Source organism: Dermacentor variabilis, chromosome 8, assembly GCF_050947875.1.
Source record: "Dermacentor variabilis isolate Ectoservices chromosome 8, ASM5094787v1, whole genome shotgun sequence".
Taxonomy (NCBI): Eukaryota; Metazoa; Arthropoda; class Arachnida; order Ixodida; family Ixodidae; genus Dermacentor; species Dermacentor variabilis.
The window spans coordinates 6,633,011-6,647,696 of NC_134575.1; the positions used below are offsets into that span (position 1 = coordinate 6,633,011).

Below are 14,686 nucleotides of genomic sequence, written 5' to 3' on the forward strand. Positions count from 1 at the left end.
CTTTCACACTGAGACAATAGTTCAATAATACAGCATGTGTGAGACAGGGAGAACAGAAAACAAACACTTTGCTCATGATTATGCTACATGTTTGATCTAGAGATTGTAGTAGCTAATTTTCAATAGATTGCTTTGATATCTCTGTTCAGCTCCTCTATCTCTGTTCCTTTAATAAAATGATGCTCCGGGCCATTTATCATTGTGTTAGAGCTTTTGTTTTGGTATGATTCTGACTGACATTTTTCGGTATGTTGGTCAGATTTTTTTCTATGTGGTGTATGCAATCTTGCCTGCCTTTTCCAGCTAAACTGCACTCTCTTGTATGGTAGAGATCGCAGGCTTATAGTTCTTTTGTCCATTTTGCATTCTTGCAGTGAGATAGCTCAGTTGCAGCATGCCAATGCCGAGTTTGAGAGGCAAGCAAAGGAGGCATCCCTAAGTGCCAAGATGGCTGCTGGTGAAGAAATTCGCAGGTAGGCAATACTCCTTGCCAATTTGAATGAATTATCTCTTTGCATATTAATTTGAGCAACTGAGATCATTATATGTAAGCTTACGTATCTTCTGCCTGTCTAACCTTCTACCCATTTATTGAAGAACAACAAAATGCTCATCTAGTAAGCTGGTGTTGCAATGTGGGCATGTTGGTGTGTCTTCGTGGAATACTAGTGTGGCACAAACAAGACAAGGTCATGAGAAGGGCACGTGAACACACAGGAGCTGTGTACATGTACAGGGTTTGTCTATAAAGTAATAAGACTGGGTCTGATAAAAAGAATTTATTGATCCGATCGGTATATATTGTGAGCAAAATATTCGCGTATCATCTTCCTCATCTGTAAAATTGAATTAAAATTCTTCAAAATAGTCTTCTTTGGCGTTGATACACCACTGCCAACGTGATTCCTACATTGCAAAGGCTCCCTGAAAGTCGGCTGCTGTAACCTCGTTCAGAGAGACTGTGCAGCTCGTTAGATGGTGGGAACATCATCGAAACGGTGACCTTTCAGGCTTCTCTTGAGCTTTGGGAACAGGAAAAAGTCTGCTGGGCCCACATCAATGCTGTACGGTGGCTGCAGCAAGGTTGCAACCCCTATCTGGGCCCGGTAGAAGGTCACTTCAAAGGCGGTGTGGGCTGGAGTGTTGTCGTGGTAGAGCTTCCAGCGATTGGCAGTCTCTAGTCACTTCTGTTTGACAGCTTTGTGAATTAGAAGGGTTTGGGCCCGAGTTAGTTGGTACAGATCTTTGTGAAGCACTCAAGGACTTCATTGTAGAACGTAGCATTGATGGTTCACCCCGCAGGTGCAAATTCTGTGACCACTCTGCACTTTTCAGAAAAGCCAGTGAACAATGTCTTTAACTTGGACTTTGACATTTTCGCTTTCTTGAGGTGCAGGGAGCTCGCGGTATGCCACTCTGAACTTTGGCGCTTGGTTTCGGCGTCGTACTGGAACACCCATGATCCGTTGCCTGTTATTAAGTCGTCTAAAAAGTCCCATTCACTTTCTGACTACTACACCAACATCTCACAGGAAACGTGAACTTGTCGTTTTTGTTCATCACTTAACACTTCTGGCACAAAATAAACCTTCCGCATGATACAATTTTCTGAAATAATTTTGCGAACCTTTCCTTTTTTTGCATATGTTGAGGTCTTCTGCGATAAATCTGATACTCAAATGACAGTTGGTGCCCAGGAGATCTTTTACTTTGGCCACATTTTCATCCAAACCACTCTTTGAAGAGTGTCTAGATCGCTTCATGTCTTCAACGGCCTCCCATCCGTTCTTGAACTCATTGAACCACCGGAAGACCTGGGCTCTTGGCAGTGCATCGTCTTTGTGAGCGTCCTTCATCAAGGCAAGCGTCTCGGAAGCGGTTTTGCCCAGGTAAAAGGAAAATTTAATCTTGTACCGCTGCTCCAGTGAACACTTCATTTTTGACGTTTTCTACTGTGACAAAAACTCAAACAGCTTTTGCGCCACTTCAGATCCTCACTGCGTCAGAGCTTGGATGCGACTGCCGCCCGTCACATTACTTAGCTTAGAACTCCACCACAAATCCCACCTCTGGGGAGCGAGCTACTGGTGACTGCAGCCAGTAGCTGCCCATGCAGCAGGCAGTCTCATTAGTTTATGGACAGACCCTGTATGTGTGTTCACGTGCTCTTTTTGTGTGCTTGCCCGTCTGGCCAGCTGCCTGCTCCTAAAGCTCACTTACTGTGTTGCACCTGCGATTCCACATCCACCGCCATGGCAATGAGTGGTGTTGACACTAACACTCCCCCAGGATCAGACCTTGCACACATGCATAAATACCCGTGACATTAGAAGAGCCATCACCATGGCTCAATTTGTAGAGCATCGCAAATGTAAGGTAGAAGATGAGGGCTTGGCTCCTGCCGTCGGCAAGTCGTTTCTCCACCACTTCAATTTCCCTTTATCTTAACATTCCTACATTTACATGAAAAACAAGTTCTCCTATGCTTTACTTGGTTTTCTACGTCTGTTGGCTTCATATTCTTGTAACTAATGAATATTAGGCACCTCAGTTCCCCTTCTCCTTGTTCATTGCACCACACTAGTATACCAAAATATTCATTTTCATAACTTCGCAGTCACACAGCTGTGCTGCTGAAAATTCTACGATGACAATATTTGAAAAGGTCGTTTCTTACAGAGTCACTCGATCATCAAATTGTAATTTTTCTTTCCTGTTTGCACTGGCTAAACTGTGTTTGTATGACTTGTACTGATGTATTTGTTATTACCACTGCATTGCCTATAATTCCCCATGCTATACTTGAGCAAGCACATGGTGTATCATTCAGTGCAGCCCTTGAGTTCACTATACAAATGACCATAAGAGAGAAACATTTTCATGGAACTGGAACTTGTAGGGCCATGGACCAGGCACGTTCCGAGGCATTGTCTGAGAAGTCGTCCCTGCTCCAACGTATTGAAGAGCTGCAGCTTGCCCTGGCCATGGCAGACCAGCGCAGTGAACGGCGGGAGGAACATCTGCACGCCAGCATCCGGGAGTTGCAGCAGGTAGTGCTGGCCTAGGCCATTTATGAAAGTGTGGTCCTTCCTTGTATGCCCGATAGCTGAATGAGGGACGCTTTGTGAAGTTTACAGTCACCTGACAGACAAAATGCAAGTTCGCCACATGGCCTGCTTTGAAGATTAAAGACACAAATGGGTTCTCATTGCAGCCATAGGATTTGAAGTAAAGTCCTGCGAGTCAGAATGACAGTGTTTTTAACCATTAGACAAGCCACCAAGGAAACTCGTGCTACAAATGTAAGGCCTTGGTGTGTCAGGTATTGTGACCAGACGTGTTTAAAAAATGATAATAACAGATTTTTGAAAAAAGTTATTTTATTTTTAGTTACAGAATGCCTGCATCACCGTAGCGGCATTACAGCACAGTGGGGTGGGGTTGCATATACAAAGCCAACATAGTTTGGATATGTGGCTGTACAAGTTGATTGTGGGAAATCAAAATGCAGAACACAATGTCTAATCATGTAAACAATACAGGATAAATATGAAATACAAATGCAGTAACAAATGGTACAACCAATACAAAGTAAATGAAAGTAAATGTACACATGAAATAGACCGTCATAAGTTCAAATGCTGCAAAACAAAACTATTTTCGGTTACATCTTCTACAGCTTCAGGGAGTTGATTCCATTCCCTAATTGTTCTTATAAAAAAGCAGTTGGAAAAAACTAGGGGTTCTAAATAAATATTCTTGCATTTTTCCATATGCTGACAATGCATTGAAAGATATGTTGGCTCCAAAAGATATCTTGTTTTATTAATCCCTGTTTCAGTAAATAGATACTGTACAAAAATTTTAATCAAAGTTTTTGTCTTCTAGGTTGCAGCATTTTCCTTGCAACATGGCCTCTGTTTCTGAGATACTGGCAAAAGGATCGTACTTATTGGTGACAAATCGGGCTGCCTGGTTTTGAACCTTTTCTATTTTATCTGTGAGATGATTCTGGGCTGAATGCCAGATAACGTATGGATAGACAACTGTTGAACACATATGCAGTGTGTAAAGCTTCTCCTTCACCTCTCCTGTTGCACACTTAAAATTTCTGCAGATAAGTTTTGCTAGCCTTGGACACTATTTGATCACTGTGCCTGTTACAATTCATAGATTCCATGAAATAAATTCTCAGGTACTTACATTCTAGTACATTATCACTGCAACTCCGCTGATATTGTATGTATGCTGAAATTTAGGGACGTTCTTTATTAAACAAACATTATTACACTTCGAGATACAGTTAAACCTCGATATAATGCAGTCGGCAAAATCTGCAGTTTGCTTCACTATATTGAAATTTCTCTATATTGAAATTAGACCTTTTATGCACATAACTACAGTCGCTGATGGCTTCATCTTACATGGAAGGGGCCGCAAAGTTATCCGAGTTATCAAGCCATCGGAAAAAGCAAATTTGCTGGCAATCTGCTGTGGACCCTATCTTGAAAACAATCTTAGATGGGGACAGAGTGCTGATAGCCTCGTGTGCGCTGCGTTTTTGCCACTTAGTTCACATTGAAATTAGAGGCAGCACGAAGGTCAGTTCGCTCAATGCTGCTGCCACCCTTCCTCACTCCAGCATTTTGACAGCAAGTTTCCACGGTCATCGAGTGAGATATGTTCATGTTTGCTTGTGCGTGCATGATACCATGCTTGTTAATTTAGTTAGTAAGCGAATGTTTACAGGTTTCTACAGCCAATAAAACTGCTATCTTTACTTCTTATAGCTGCCTACTAATTTGCTATCGCCATCGATGCTTCGCGTTTCAGGCGAAACTTCAACATTTTATTGTGACTTGAAAGCTCTTTACTTTTCTTTTTATTGGCAAATATAATTTCATGAGATAAATGCAGCTCTCAAGGGCACTCCAGTGAGATTGTAATGAACATGAAATTTAACTTGCACTAAATACGTGCGTAATGTACTGTGCCCGGTGAGCTAACGTCATGCATGAAAGCTCACTATACTGGTTAACAGAGCCAACCAAGAAATTTGTGTGGAGATGATTATCATTTGCACAAAAATTTAAGCAGTAACTCAAAGTACTTGCTGGAAACCTTTTTAGACACACACGCAAAATATAACTTTTATTTATGACTAACCAATTCTGGTATCATCTATACAAAACATAGTTTCCATACAGTAAACACCATAGCCCATGTGTGGATAAGAAAATGTACAGATATCACTAGTACCTTCTTCCCGAAGCCAAACATGCAATAACAAAATAAGTGCTTGCATAAGCATTCATTACTGGAAGCATTTAAAATCATATCTTTGCCACGGTGGCGTACATACCAATGCTCGTGCTTGCACATTGTTTATCTGATGTAGGGGCTATCTTTGATGCCAAGTTCCTAACAAGAATCTGAATTCTGAGTCTAGTGTAAGCGCTTGTGACATCTTTCATCACATCATGGCATGCAGGGAAACAGAAAACAATCGAAATGCTTCTAGTAATTGCAGCTTGAAGTTCTGCTGACATAAAAATAATGCGAACACGAAAAAAAAAAACACTATCATGATGCAGACAGTTAGAAAAAAAAGCAACATGTTTTACACATGCTAAATGTGCAGTGCACTGCTTCACTGTGATAAATTTAACAAAGAGTCTTACTTGCAAAGATTATAAAAATGTTTGTGCAACTTTGCCTACAAGTATTAGGAGAAGTACAGTACTTGCCTCACAAAGAATGTCGTGTTTCAGAGTCTTTTCTTTCGATGTTATGCAGCAATTGTTTTTGCCACACGACATTGTGGTTTCCTTAGGGGATTCTAAGCGATGCTAGTCCTTTTTCTGGCCTGCTGCTGCAGTGAAAAGCGAAGCAGCCAGGCATTCTTCTGGCAAGCGATGCTCACTTAACTTGGAAAACTCTGGTGCGTCGTGGCAGCATGGTCAATACGCTGGCAGGTGAATGGCGGCCGCAGAAAAAGTAAAGAAGTAGCTAAAACAAATTTCATGACGTCTCCATAATGTGAGGGTCAGCTGGTAGTGCAATTTCACGCGCTGCAGCCAATGAGCATGCAGGAAGCACCGGTCCAGTGACATTGAGGAAAACAGAGGTGCAGAAGAGGATACTGTGGCAAAGATCTAGAAGTGTTGCTACTTTCTAGGATAAAGGGACTTTAGGCGTGAAAGGCGCTGAGCGCTGCTGTGAGTGTGCGCACACCCCTTGAAAGCTTATCAGTATGCTTCAAGTAATCCGGCTTAAAATTGTCCTCCCATACTCTTGGGACAAAGGAACGACAACACAGTAGTGCAAACAATCACAAGGGCATTTATTGCACCTTTCATAGATCAATGCCTGCTAGCCGAGTTGCTATCCACAAAACATGCATATGGGCGCGCGACAAATCTAGGAAGTCCGACTCACCGCGACTGGATAGCGAGCGAATATGTTCGCCCCATGCTCGATCCCAACGCCTGGTCATTCGCGTGTACGGTCACGCCAACGGTGGCGCGTTCGAAAGCGGCCACGCGAGACGGTCTCGCAGAAGCATGGATCGGCGTATGCGCAGCACGGCACCCAAGAGGAAGCGCCTTGTCTTTCGGCACCCAAGTAACCCTGCCTGTCGGCAGCATTAGCAGCGCTACACTCGCGCCATCTCTCGTACTGCGCCTCAACCACTCCGACCGCCGCGGGCGCCAGGCCACGCGAGCCGTGCAGGAAAACAACATATCAGGGGACGCGTGAGAGTCGCGCATCCCCACAAAATGCATGCGTTTTGGTTGGGACTGGGCGAAATTTTGAATGAAGCGACAAGAGTAAATTGACTTCGTTACAACAAGGGTTTGCTGTATCTTGAGCACCGCAGCAAGCAATACTGTAGTGGACAAAGACAGCATTATGTGCATTTTCAATAAGAAATTGCCTTATTGCAATTATATGGACACTACAGGTGCGTTTCTGTTGTCGACGTCGACGTGATGTTCCATATAAAGTCCAAGGGCAATAACATTGTCGCCGCTTGCCGTATGCCGTATGTGCGAGTGAAAGCATGCGAGAGTGAGCCAATGACAGTGGCTTAATCTTGCACACGCAAGGGAAGAAGCGCGCCGTCTTTCGCCCCGTGCAGGATACCGGGGGGATGGGAGGAAGGGGGGGAGGACGATTCTACTCTGCTGGCTGCTGTATATGGCGCGACTGTGCAAGCGCTATCTCGAAAGCAATCTGCAATGAGTACAGTCTAGGTGCGGCAAGGCCTCATAGTTTCGTGTGCACTGTGTCCTCATTGCTTAGTTCGCATTGAAGCAAGAGGCAGCAGGAAGGTCAATTCACTCACTGCCACTGCCATGCCAGCATTTCGACAGCGAGTGCCCGCACTCATAGAGTGAGATGTGTTTATGTTCGCCTGTGTACACGCGACACCACGCTTGTTAACTTAATTAGTTAGCGAATGTCTACACATTTGTACGGCCGATAAAGCTACTATCCTTACTTCGTATAGCTGTATACTAATTTGCTATTGCAATCGATGCTTCATCTTTCAGGCTAAACTGCGACTTCTTGAATAGATGGGGACACTATCTGCTCTGTAAGCCTTCTGCATTGGAGCTTGGGGATCATTTCAATGTAATATAATGTACTCATGCAGCAGTCATTTTCAGCATTCCACTTGCAGGACGGTTCTTCACTGTTTTGGAATTCAGTTGGCTAAGTGGTGTGTTCGTGCTACCATCCTCCTCATCGTTGTTGCATACAATTAGGTGGCATTTCGGGGCAGTCAAGGGAGTAGCTGCTTTCATGGTAAAAGAGTTGAAAGGTTGACAAATTGCTGAATTATCCTGGTCCTTCTTGTTTTCTTTTCTTTTTTTCTCAAGAAATTCTAATTTTATGCTCTGCTCTAGCAACTCCAAGAAGCCGAGGCACGGAACCAGGAGATCACGCAAAACCTCTCGTCTGGTAAGATTATGCAGTTGTTTTTTGTTCACTTTTTTCTTCTTCGAATGTTGTACAACTATCATAAGTGGTGTGCAACAGGTAAGCACGACTTACAAAGACCACAGCACCGTGAACAGTCTTGTGCTCACACAGTCATCCTTTGTTCGTCCTGAGATGTTTTCATCTGTTTGCACGCATCTTGCTATAGATCACTTTCATCTTGCCCGCTTCACTGTCCTACAATGTCACGAAAGTTTCACTGTGATCATGCATGCTTGAGAAGGTTAACTGTTACTTGTAAAATCATTTCCTTGTGATGGTGTAAAAAATATATTCACTTCTATTGTGAACTCATGGATGTTCTGAAAATTTTTCTTAAGCATATTTTGGCCTTCCTTTGGCATTGTCATTCTGTGCATTATAAGGAGTGATGTTTCCTTTACCACAGCCACAAGGCCCCTCCTTCGTCAGATTGAGAATCTCCAATCAACATTCAGCGTGCAATCTGCTTCCTGGGAGAGGGTGGAACGGAGCCTCACTGATAGGCTGAGTGAGTTTTATCTCTCTCTCTTCCTTCTTTTTTCTGTTCTCTTCTGTTCGTTCTGAACAGCAGAGAAGACGGGGTGAAGTAAAGGAAATATGAGTCACACATCTCTGAGTAAGAACTCGTTAGTTAGCACTATGACTAACTGCTTTTATTAATCAACACAGTGTGTGTCATTGACTTCATCCCGTCTTCAGCACTGTTCATTCGAACATCAGTATGCACCACCTTGACACACTCCTGCTTTTGTTTCCACTTGCCATTTTCTGGCAATACTTAGTATCATATCACACCACATCTGCAATTATCACTTGAGTTGTTTCCATTGCTGTCCGTATCACTTGCCCTGTTGTCTGAACTATTTACCATGTTAAATGTAAACAAACTATCCCAGCTTAGAACCCTCGTGCAAGCAAAAAAAAAGTGCTGAAGTGCCAACTACAACTACTGCGAGCTGCCCATAACCAGCATGCAAAAGATATAAAATAGTATCGTCTGTATTGCTTTTAAGGGGTCGCTAACTTCTTGGTGTACTTTCTGAAATTTGAAATTTTGCCAAGAGACGGGTGGTGGGCAACGTGTTGGGATATTATGGTAACTAGTAGGGAAAAAAAAAAGTCGATAGGCTTCTTTTTGCATTGCCCTGTGTATAGCTTACACGCATGTTAAAGCACTTTTGTTTCAATACAGACGAGTCCCAGACTCACGCAACACTGCTAGCCGAGCGAGAGCGTGCCCTGAGTGACAAGTGCACCGACCTACAACAGCGGCTCACGACACTTGAGGCACAAAATGTGGCACTGCGACGGGAGAAGCAGGAGCTGGCTTCTGAATGCGACATGCTTAGGGAACAGCAGAGCAGCTTGGAGGAGTATGAGCGCAGGTAGGAATTTGGGTAGAATTTCATTTCTTTCTGAAACCTTGTTTTTTTTCTTGAGTTCGCATTTGGCACTTTCAAGCCTTCGTTTTTCACACCATTGTTAACTTCCTTATGTGGAAGTTTTGCCTCGAAGCCAATGCCACTTTTTCTTTTCAGGTTTTTGTGAAGTCCAGAAATACTCATCAGAAAACTTGTGAACTGATGAACATCAAATTTGTTTTACAATCAAGGGTTCACTGAATGTTTGTTGGATGAAGGCGTTCTTGTTTGAGCAGAAGACAGTGTAGTCTTTTACTAAGGCAAAGCTTTCGTGGTACAGTAAGACCTCATTAAACCGTACCCGCTTAAACAGTAGTTTCATTTTAAAAGTAGTAAAGTCAGATCCCTGACTCAGTGCCCATTGAACATAATGCGTTTTGTATCCACATAAACCTTACCAGCTTATTGCGTATGTATCGGTTAACATGTAGTGTTTCCATTTTTTGTCACTAGATCACAGATGTACTTCGGCCAGGCAGAAGAATGAGCCTCCGAGATCGGAACGGTCTCCAAGCGCAAATGCAGAGGGCGCTTGGAAGGGTGAAGTCACACCCGGCAGAAATACAGAAAGAGAAACAACATTTTCTTTGGAAAGGAAAAAAGAAACCGAAATGCTGGTGGAACAGGGAGATATGAGAAGAAATCGCCGAACGACAGAAAGCATCCTGAGAGCACAGGCAGGCAAAAGCAGCGCAATTGCTGCAGGATGAAGTAGCCAGTAAATGGGAAATATACCGGGAGAAAGAAAAATCTATGGTTCAAATGCTGGTGCAAGCAAAAATAAAAGGTGAAAGTGAACATTAGTTGTTAGAAATGCATGTGAAAAAAAAGGTTGCACCTTGAATATTTTGTAACCACATAAAATTATTAGGCAAGAAGTACAATACAACAACATATCCAGCGTGAAGATGGAAACAAACTGGAAGGGGATGCGGCATTAAATTACATCCGAAAAAGAACAGCTGAATCTTTCCTAGGCAATGACGAGGTTGTATTTGAAGAAAAAAAGAGCATGAAAGAGAACCAGATGTAAGAGGAGCTGGTGCTGAGAAATTTCCACTGAAAGAAAGCCAAAAAGAAAATTCCTAAGCGCACAGCCACAGGGCAAGATGAGGTTTCTGTTAGGCTGATTAATGAACTAGGACCAAAAAGTAAGGAAGCGCTGGTGAAAGCACTGGAAAAAACTTTAAAAGATACATGAATACCAGATAGTTGGTGACAAAGTAGAATCAATTTAATTTATAATGGTAAGGGGGAGAAAGATAGAATTCACTCGTATAGACCGTTGACCATTACATCGGTAATAAACAGGCTAGCAATGCAGGCAATCAAATTAAAGCTTCAAGCATGGGCAGAGAGTAATGGCATTTTGGGAGGACTTCCGAATGGCTTCAGAATAGGTAGGCGTTTGGATGATAACTTATTTGTTCTTACTCAGTGTATTGAAATATCAAGAGTAGAAAGCAGACCGTTATATGTCGCCTTTTTAGACATTACAAGGGCGTATTACAGCGTAGACCGCAACGTTTTGCGAGATATTCTGGAAGGAGAAGGCTTAGGTGACGATTGTCTACAGTTTTGAGAGAGATTTACCTAGAAAATAGAGTTTGCATTGAGTGGGAAGGGATGAGGAGCGAGGAGAAAGTTCATATCAACAAGGGACTGAGGCAGGGGTGCCCTTTACCCCCGCTGCTGTTTATGATGTACATGGTGAGGATGGAGAGGGCGCTAGAAGGAAGTAATATCGGCTTTAATCTCTCATACAAACAGGCGGGTACAGTAGTAGAGCAGCAGCTTCCAAGTTTATTTTAGGCGGACGACATTGTGTTGCTAGCTTGTGTTGCATTGTGTTACATTGTGTTGTAGTGATTTGCAACATCTGGTTAATATCTGTGGACAGGAAGGCGAGAATTTAGGTTTTATATTTGGCGTTATAAAATCAGGTGTTATCGTATTCAATGAATGATAAACGAAGGCAATAGATATATGGAAACACAGGAAAAAACAATAACCGTAAAGGGAAAGAGAGATGCAGTCATAATGAAACACGGAGTGCTATGGGGATAGAAACAGGTATGAGGTGCTTCGGGGTATGTGGAAAGGTGTAGTGGTTCCAGGACTTACATTAAGAAATGCGGTTGTTTGCTTGAAATCAGGGGTACAATCAGGACTCGATGGGCACCAAAGGTCAGTAGGACGCCTCACATTGGGGCTCTCACAGGAAGACTACAAATGAAGCTGTGCAGGGTGATATGGGCTGGACAAGTTTTGAAATGAGGGAAGCTCACAGTAAAATTGATTATGAAGAACGACTGAGGAATATGGGAGAAAGTAAATGGGCTAGGAGAGTGTTGAAGTATCTGTACTGGAAAAACATTCATTCACAGTGGAGGAAAAGAACTAGGAAGCTTACCAGCAAGTATGCGGCCTGTAGGGTGGGCAACCCAGCAACAAAAAAGGTCAAGCGGAAAGTCAGAGAGGCTGAAATAATCTCATGGGGGCGGCAATGGAAAAGAAACCTGCCATGAGTAACTACTTAAGAGGAAGAAACGAAATCGGGAAAGAAACAATTTATGATAACTCAAAGGGAAGGTCACTACTTTTCGAAACAAAACCAGAATGCCTTAGAACATGCACTTATAAAGCGAGATATAAGAAGGAAGAAGAAGTATGTGCTTGCTGTAATAAAGCTAGGAAAACGACGGAGCATGTTTTATTAGAATGTGAAGGCGTCTACCCAGCGGTCGATTTAGGCACCACTGGCCTCCTTGAAGCCTTTGAGTTCAGCGAGAGCAGGGGGAAAGTAAACATGTCCGCAATAGAGATTAGTAAGAGGCAATTGGTGGAAGACTAGTGGAAGAAAAGTAGGGAAATGACAAAAAACGGAGTTGTACAATAACAAAGTTCACAATAGAGGTTAGAAAATTTGGTTACGGGAATTCATCATGTTTTTTTTTTCCTTTTGTTCTTTTTTCTTTTTTAACCTAGGTAAGACATTAGGCCGTATAATAGCAAGAGTGTGGTAGCGCAGCCCACCACACCGTTCCAAAGGGGATGCTCATAACATCCCTCCGTCGATGCAACAACATCAACATCATTTTGGCATCGTTGAAGCGTTGTGGCCCGTGTTGTGGCATAGAAGCATAGAAGAAAAATTGGACATTTTTCGTGCTGCCGAGCGTGGCATGAAGAAGTCTGTGCTGGCATGCGAGTGAGATCTGCCATTGACTATGGTGTGTGGCATTTGTAATGCGAAGGAGAAGTTGGTTGGCAATGCTGCTGCGACCGTGAAAATATGTTGGCTATGTCGGCTACAAGGCTCAACTTTTCGAGGTTGGACTTTCGCCATCGTTGCCTCTGTTATTGCCGAAATATCACCTAATGACAGGGATGAGGATGACAGGAAAGCGACAGCACGGGCGATTTAGGTCCGACAGTGGCAGAGGCTGCGCATTGCGTCGGCCTGATGCAGGTGTTTGCCGCGAAGAGAAGGCTGGCGGAAAAGCTGGCTCGTAGGTTGAGTGAGTTTGAGGCCGCCATCGTTGCTGCTAGCCCGCCGTGGCACCAAACGAAAATAACATGCTTGTGTTGCCCAAAGTGAATAAATAGTGCATGTTTTCTGCTCTTTCATCGCCCTCTCTCGTTCCATTTTCGACAGGTAAGTGGGCAATCGCATGCTATTTTGGTTAAGCTCTACTACCGTTTAGTACATACTTTTTCCGAGCTCCAGCCAACTACGGTTTAACAAGGGTTCACTGTTAATTGATATCTCGGAACTCTAGTGCAATAGAGTCGGGCATCTGTTAATGGTGTATTGAGCATTGTTCGAGTTGACTCATTATCAAGTTGTGTCATCAGGTTTTCTTGACCAATAGTAATAGTAATAGGGGTAGCATCAACTCATTTGATGATTGTTGATGAGTGTGCTTTGTCAAGCACAACCCACGCTTGAGTCCTCATGGTTGCCTGATTTTAGTGGTGGTGCTTGGGAGTTTGTGTGGATGTTCAGTTTTGGCAACATCAATTTTTGTTTCTTTCAGGGAAAGCAACCTCAGGGCGACAAAAGCAAGACTCGAGCAGTCTCTAAAGACCCTCAGGACTGAAAAGGTGAGCCATGCAGACACTCATATTTACAAGTGTACATAAGCTTCGTGTTTGTCAGCAAAGGGTGTACTGGTGACGCATGGTGCAGTTTTGGAAGTTTTGAAATGGAAGTTCTTAAACATTCTTAGATATTTGGATACGTTAAAGGGCATCACGGTGTTAAAATTAATCCAGAGTCCGCCATCACAACGTGCCTCATAATCCGATTGTAGTTTTGGCACGTACAGCCCCATAATTCAACTAAAGTTTCATTCTTCTGCCACGATGCGATGTGCCATGTGAGATAATGACAATGCTCAACCCTCTAAGAGGTTATGAAATATGGCTCATAACAATGCCTCAAGTAAACACCTCTCCCTGCGTGTTCTGTGTACTGCGCAGACAGATGGCAATGGTGCTCGCAAGGTAATGTTTATCATCAACTCAATACTCTGGCGTTAGACTGAACGTTGAAGAAATTAAGCTTTTGCCTTCAGCATCACTACTGATTATCGTCAATCAAAGCAACCAGCACAGAAAGCTTCGCTTACATTGATTCCCACAGTGCATGGGATCTGCACATTTTTTGTCATCTTGCTTTGATTTAATTGCATTCACTTGCCTTCTAAATGTGGAAAGTGTGGTAGTTGGGAGGATCCAGAAGCACGCAACTGGTCAAGGACAGATTTTAGTAGCTTTCGTATGAGAAACCTATTACACAAGGAGCAAGTGAAGTAAACTGACGTCTCTGTCTCTGTATTTTTTTAACATGTTGTTAGCACTGTGGCAGCACTTCCTTAGGTTACGCCTCACAACGTATTGGTCGGTCACGTATCATATTGAGTTCATCATGACTCACTGGTGAGTCTAGCAGTATTGCATCTTTCTCAAGCTGTAGAGATGGCACCACAGCATTTGCAACCAGAAGCAACAAGGCTTTTTCACAATTGCTCAGGGAGCAGCTAACATGACACGGCCGGTGAGCCACACCACAGTGAACATGATAAAGGGACACTAAAGGCAAATACTGAGTCAACATGGACTGTTTAAATACCATTGCAGAAATCTCGCAACACTTGTTTCGTGCCAAGAAAAGGCTTAGTTTATTACGAGAAAATTGCATCTGAAGGCCTATGTCGAAATTGAAACATCCCGCCACCAAATCGGGGGATCGGTGACGTTGCATGCGCCAT

At 43.2% G+C, this 14,686-nt stretch overlaps 1 protein-coding gene across 1 annotated transcript in view; it reads left to right on the forward strand.

The window, feature by feature from the left end:
- LOC142589553 (TATA element modulatory factor-like) overlaps positions 1 to 14,686 on the forward strand; it is a 47,332-nt gene that overhangs the window by 17,167 nt on the left and 15,479 nt on the right. The window contains exons 14-19 of the mRNA XM_075701005.1: positions 375 to 473; positions 2,900 to 3,050; positions 7,914 to 7,968; positions 8,396 to 8,497; positions 9,182 to 9,374; positions 13,451 to 13,517. Coding sequence (XP_075557120.1) covers positions 375 to 473; positions 2,900 to 3,050; positions 7,914 to 7,968; positions 8,396 to 8,497; positions 9,182 to 9,374; positions 13,451 to 13,517 — 667 coding nt within the window. The remainder of the gene's footprint in view (positions 1 to 374; positions 474 to 2,899; positions 3,051 to 7,913; positions 7,969 to 8,395; positions 8,498 to 9,181; positions 9,375 to 13,450; positions 13,518 to 14,686) is intronic.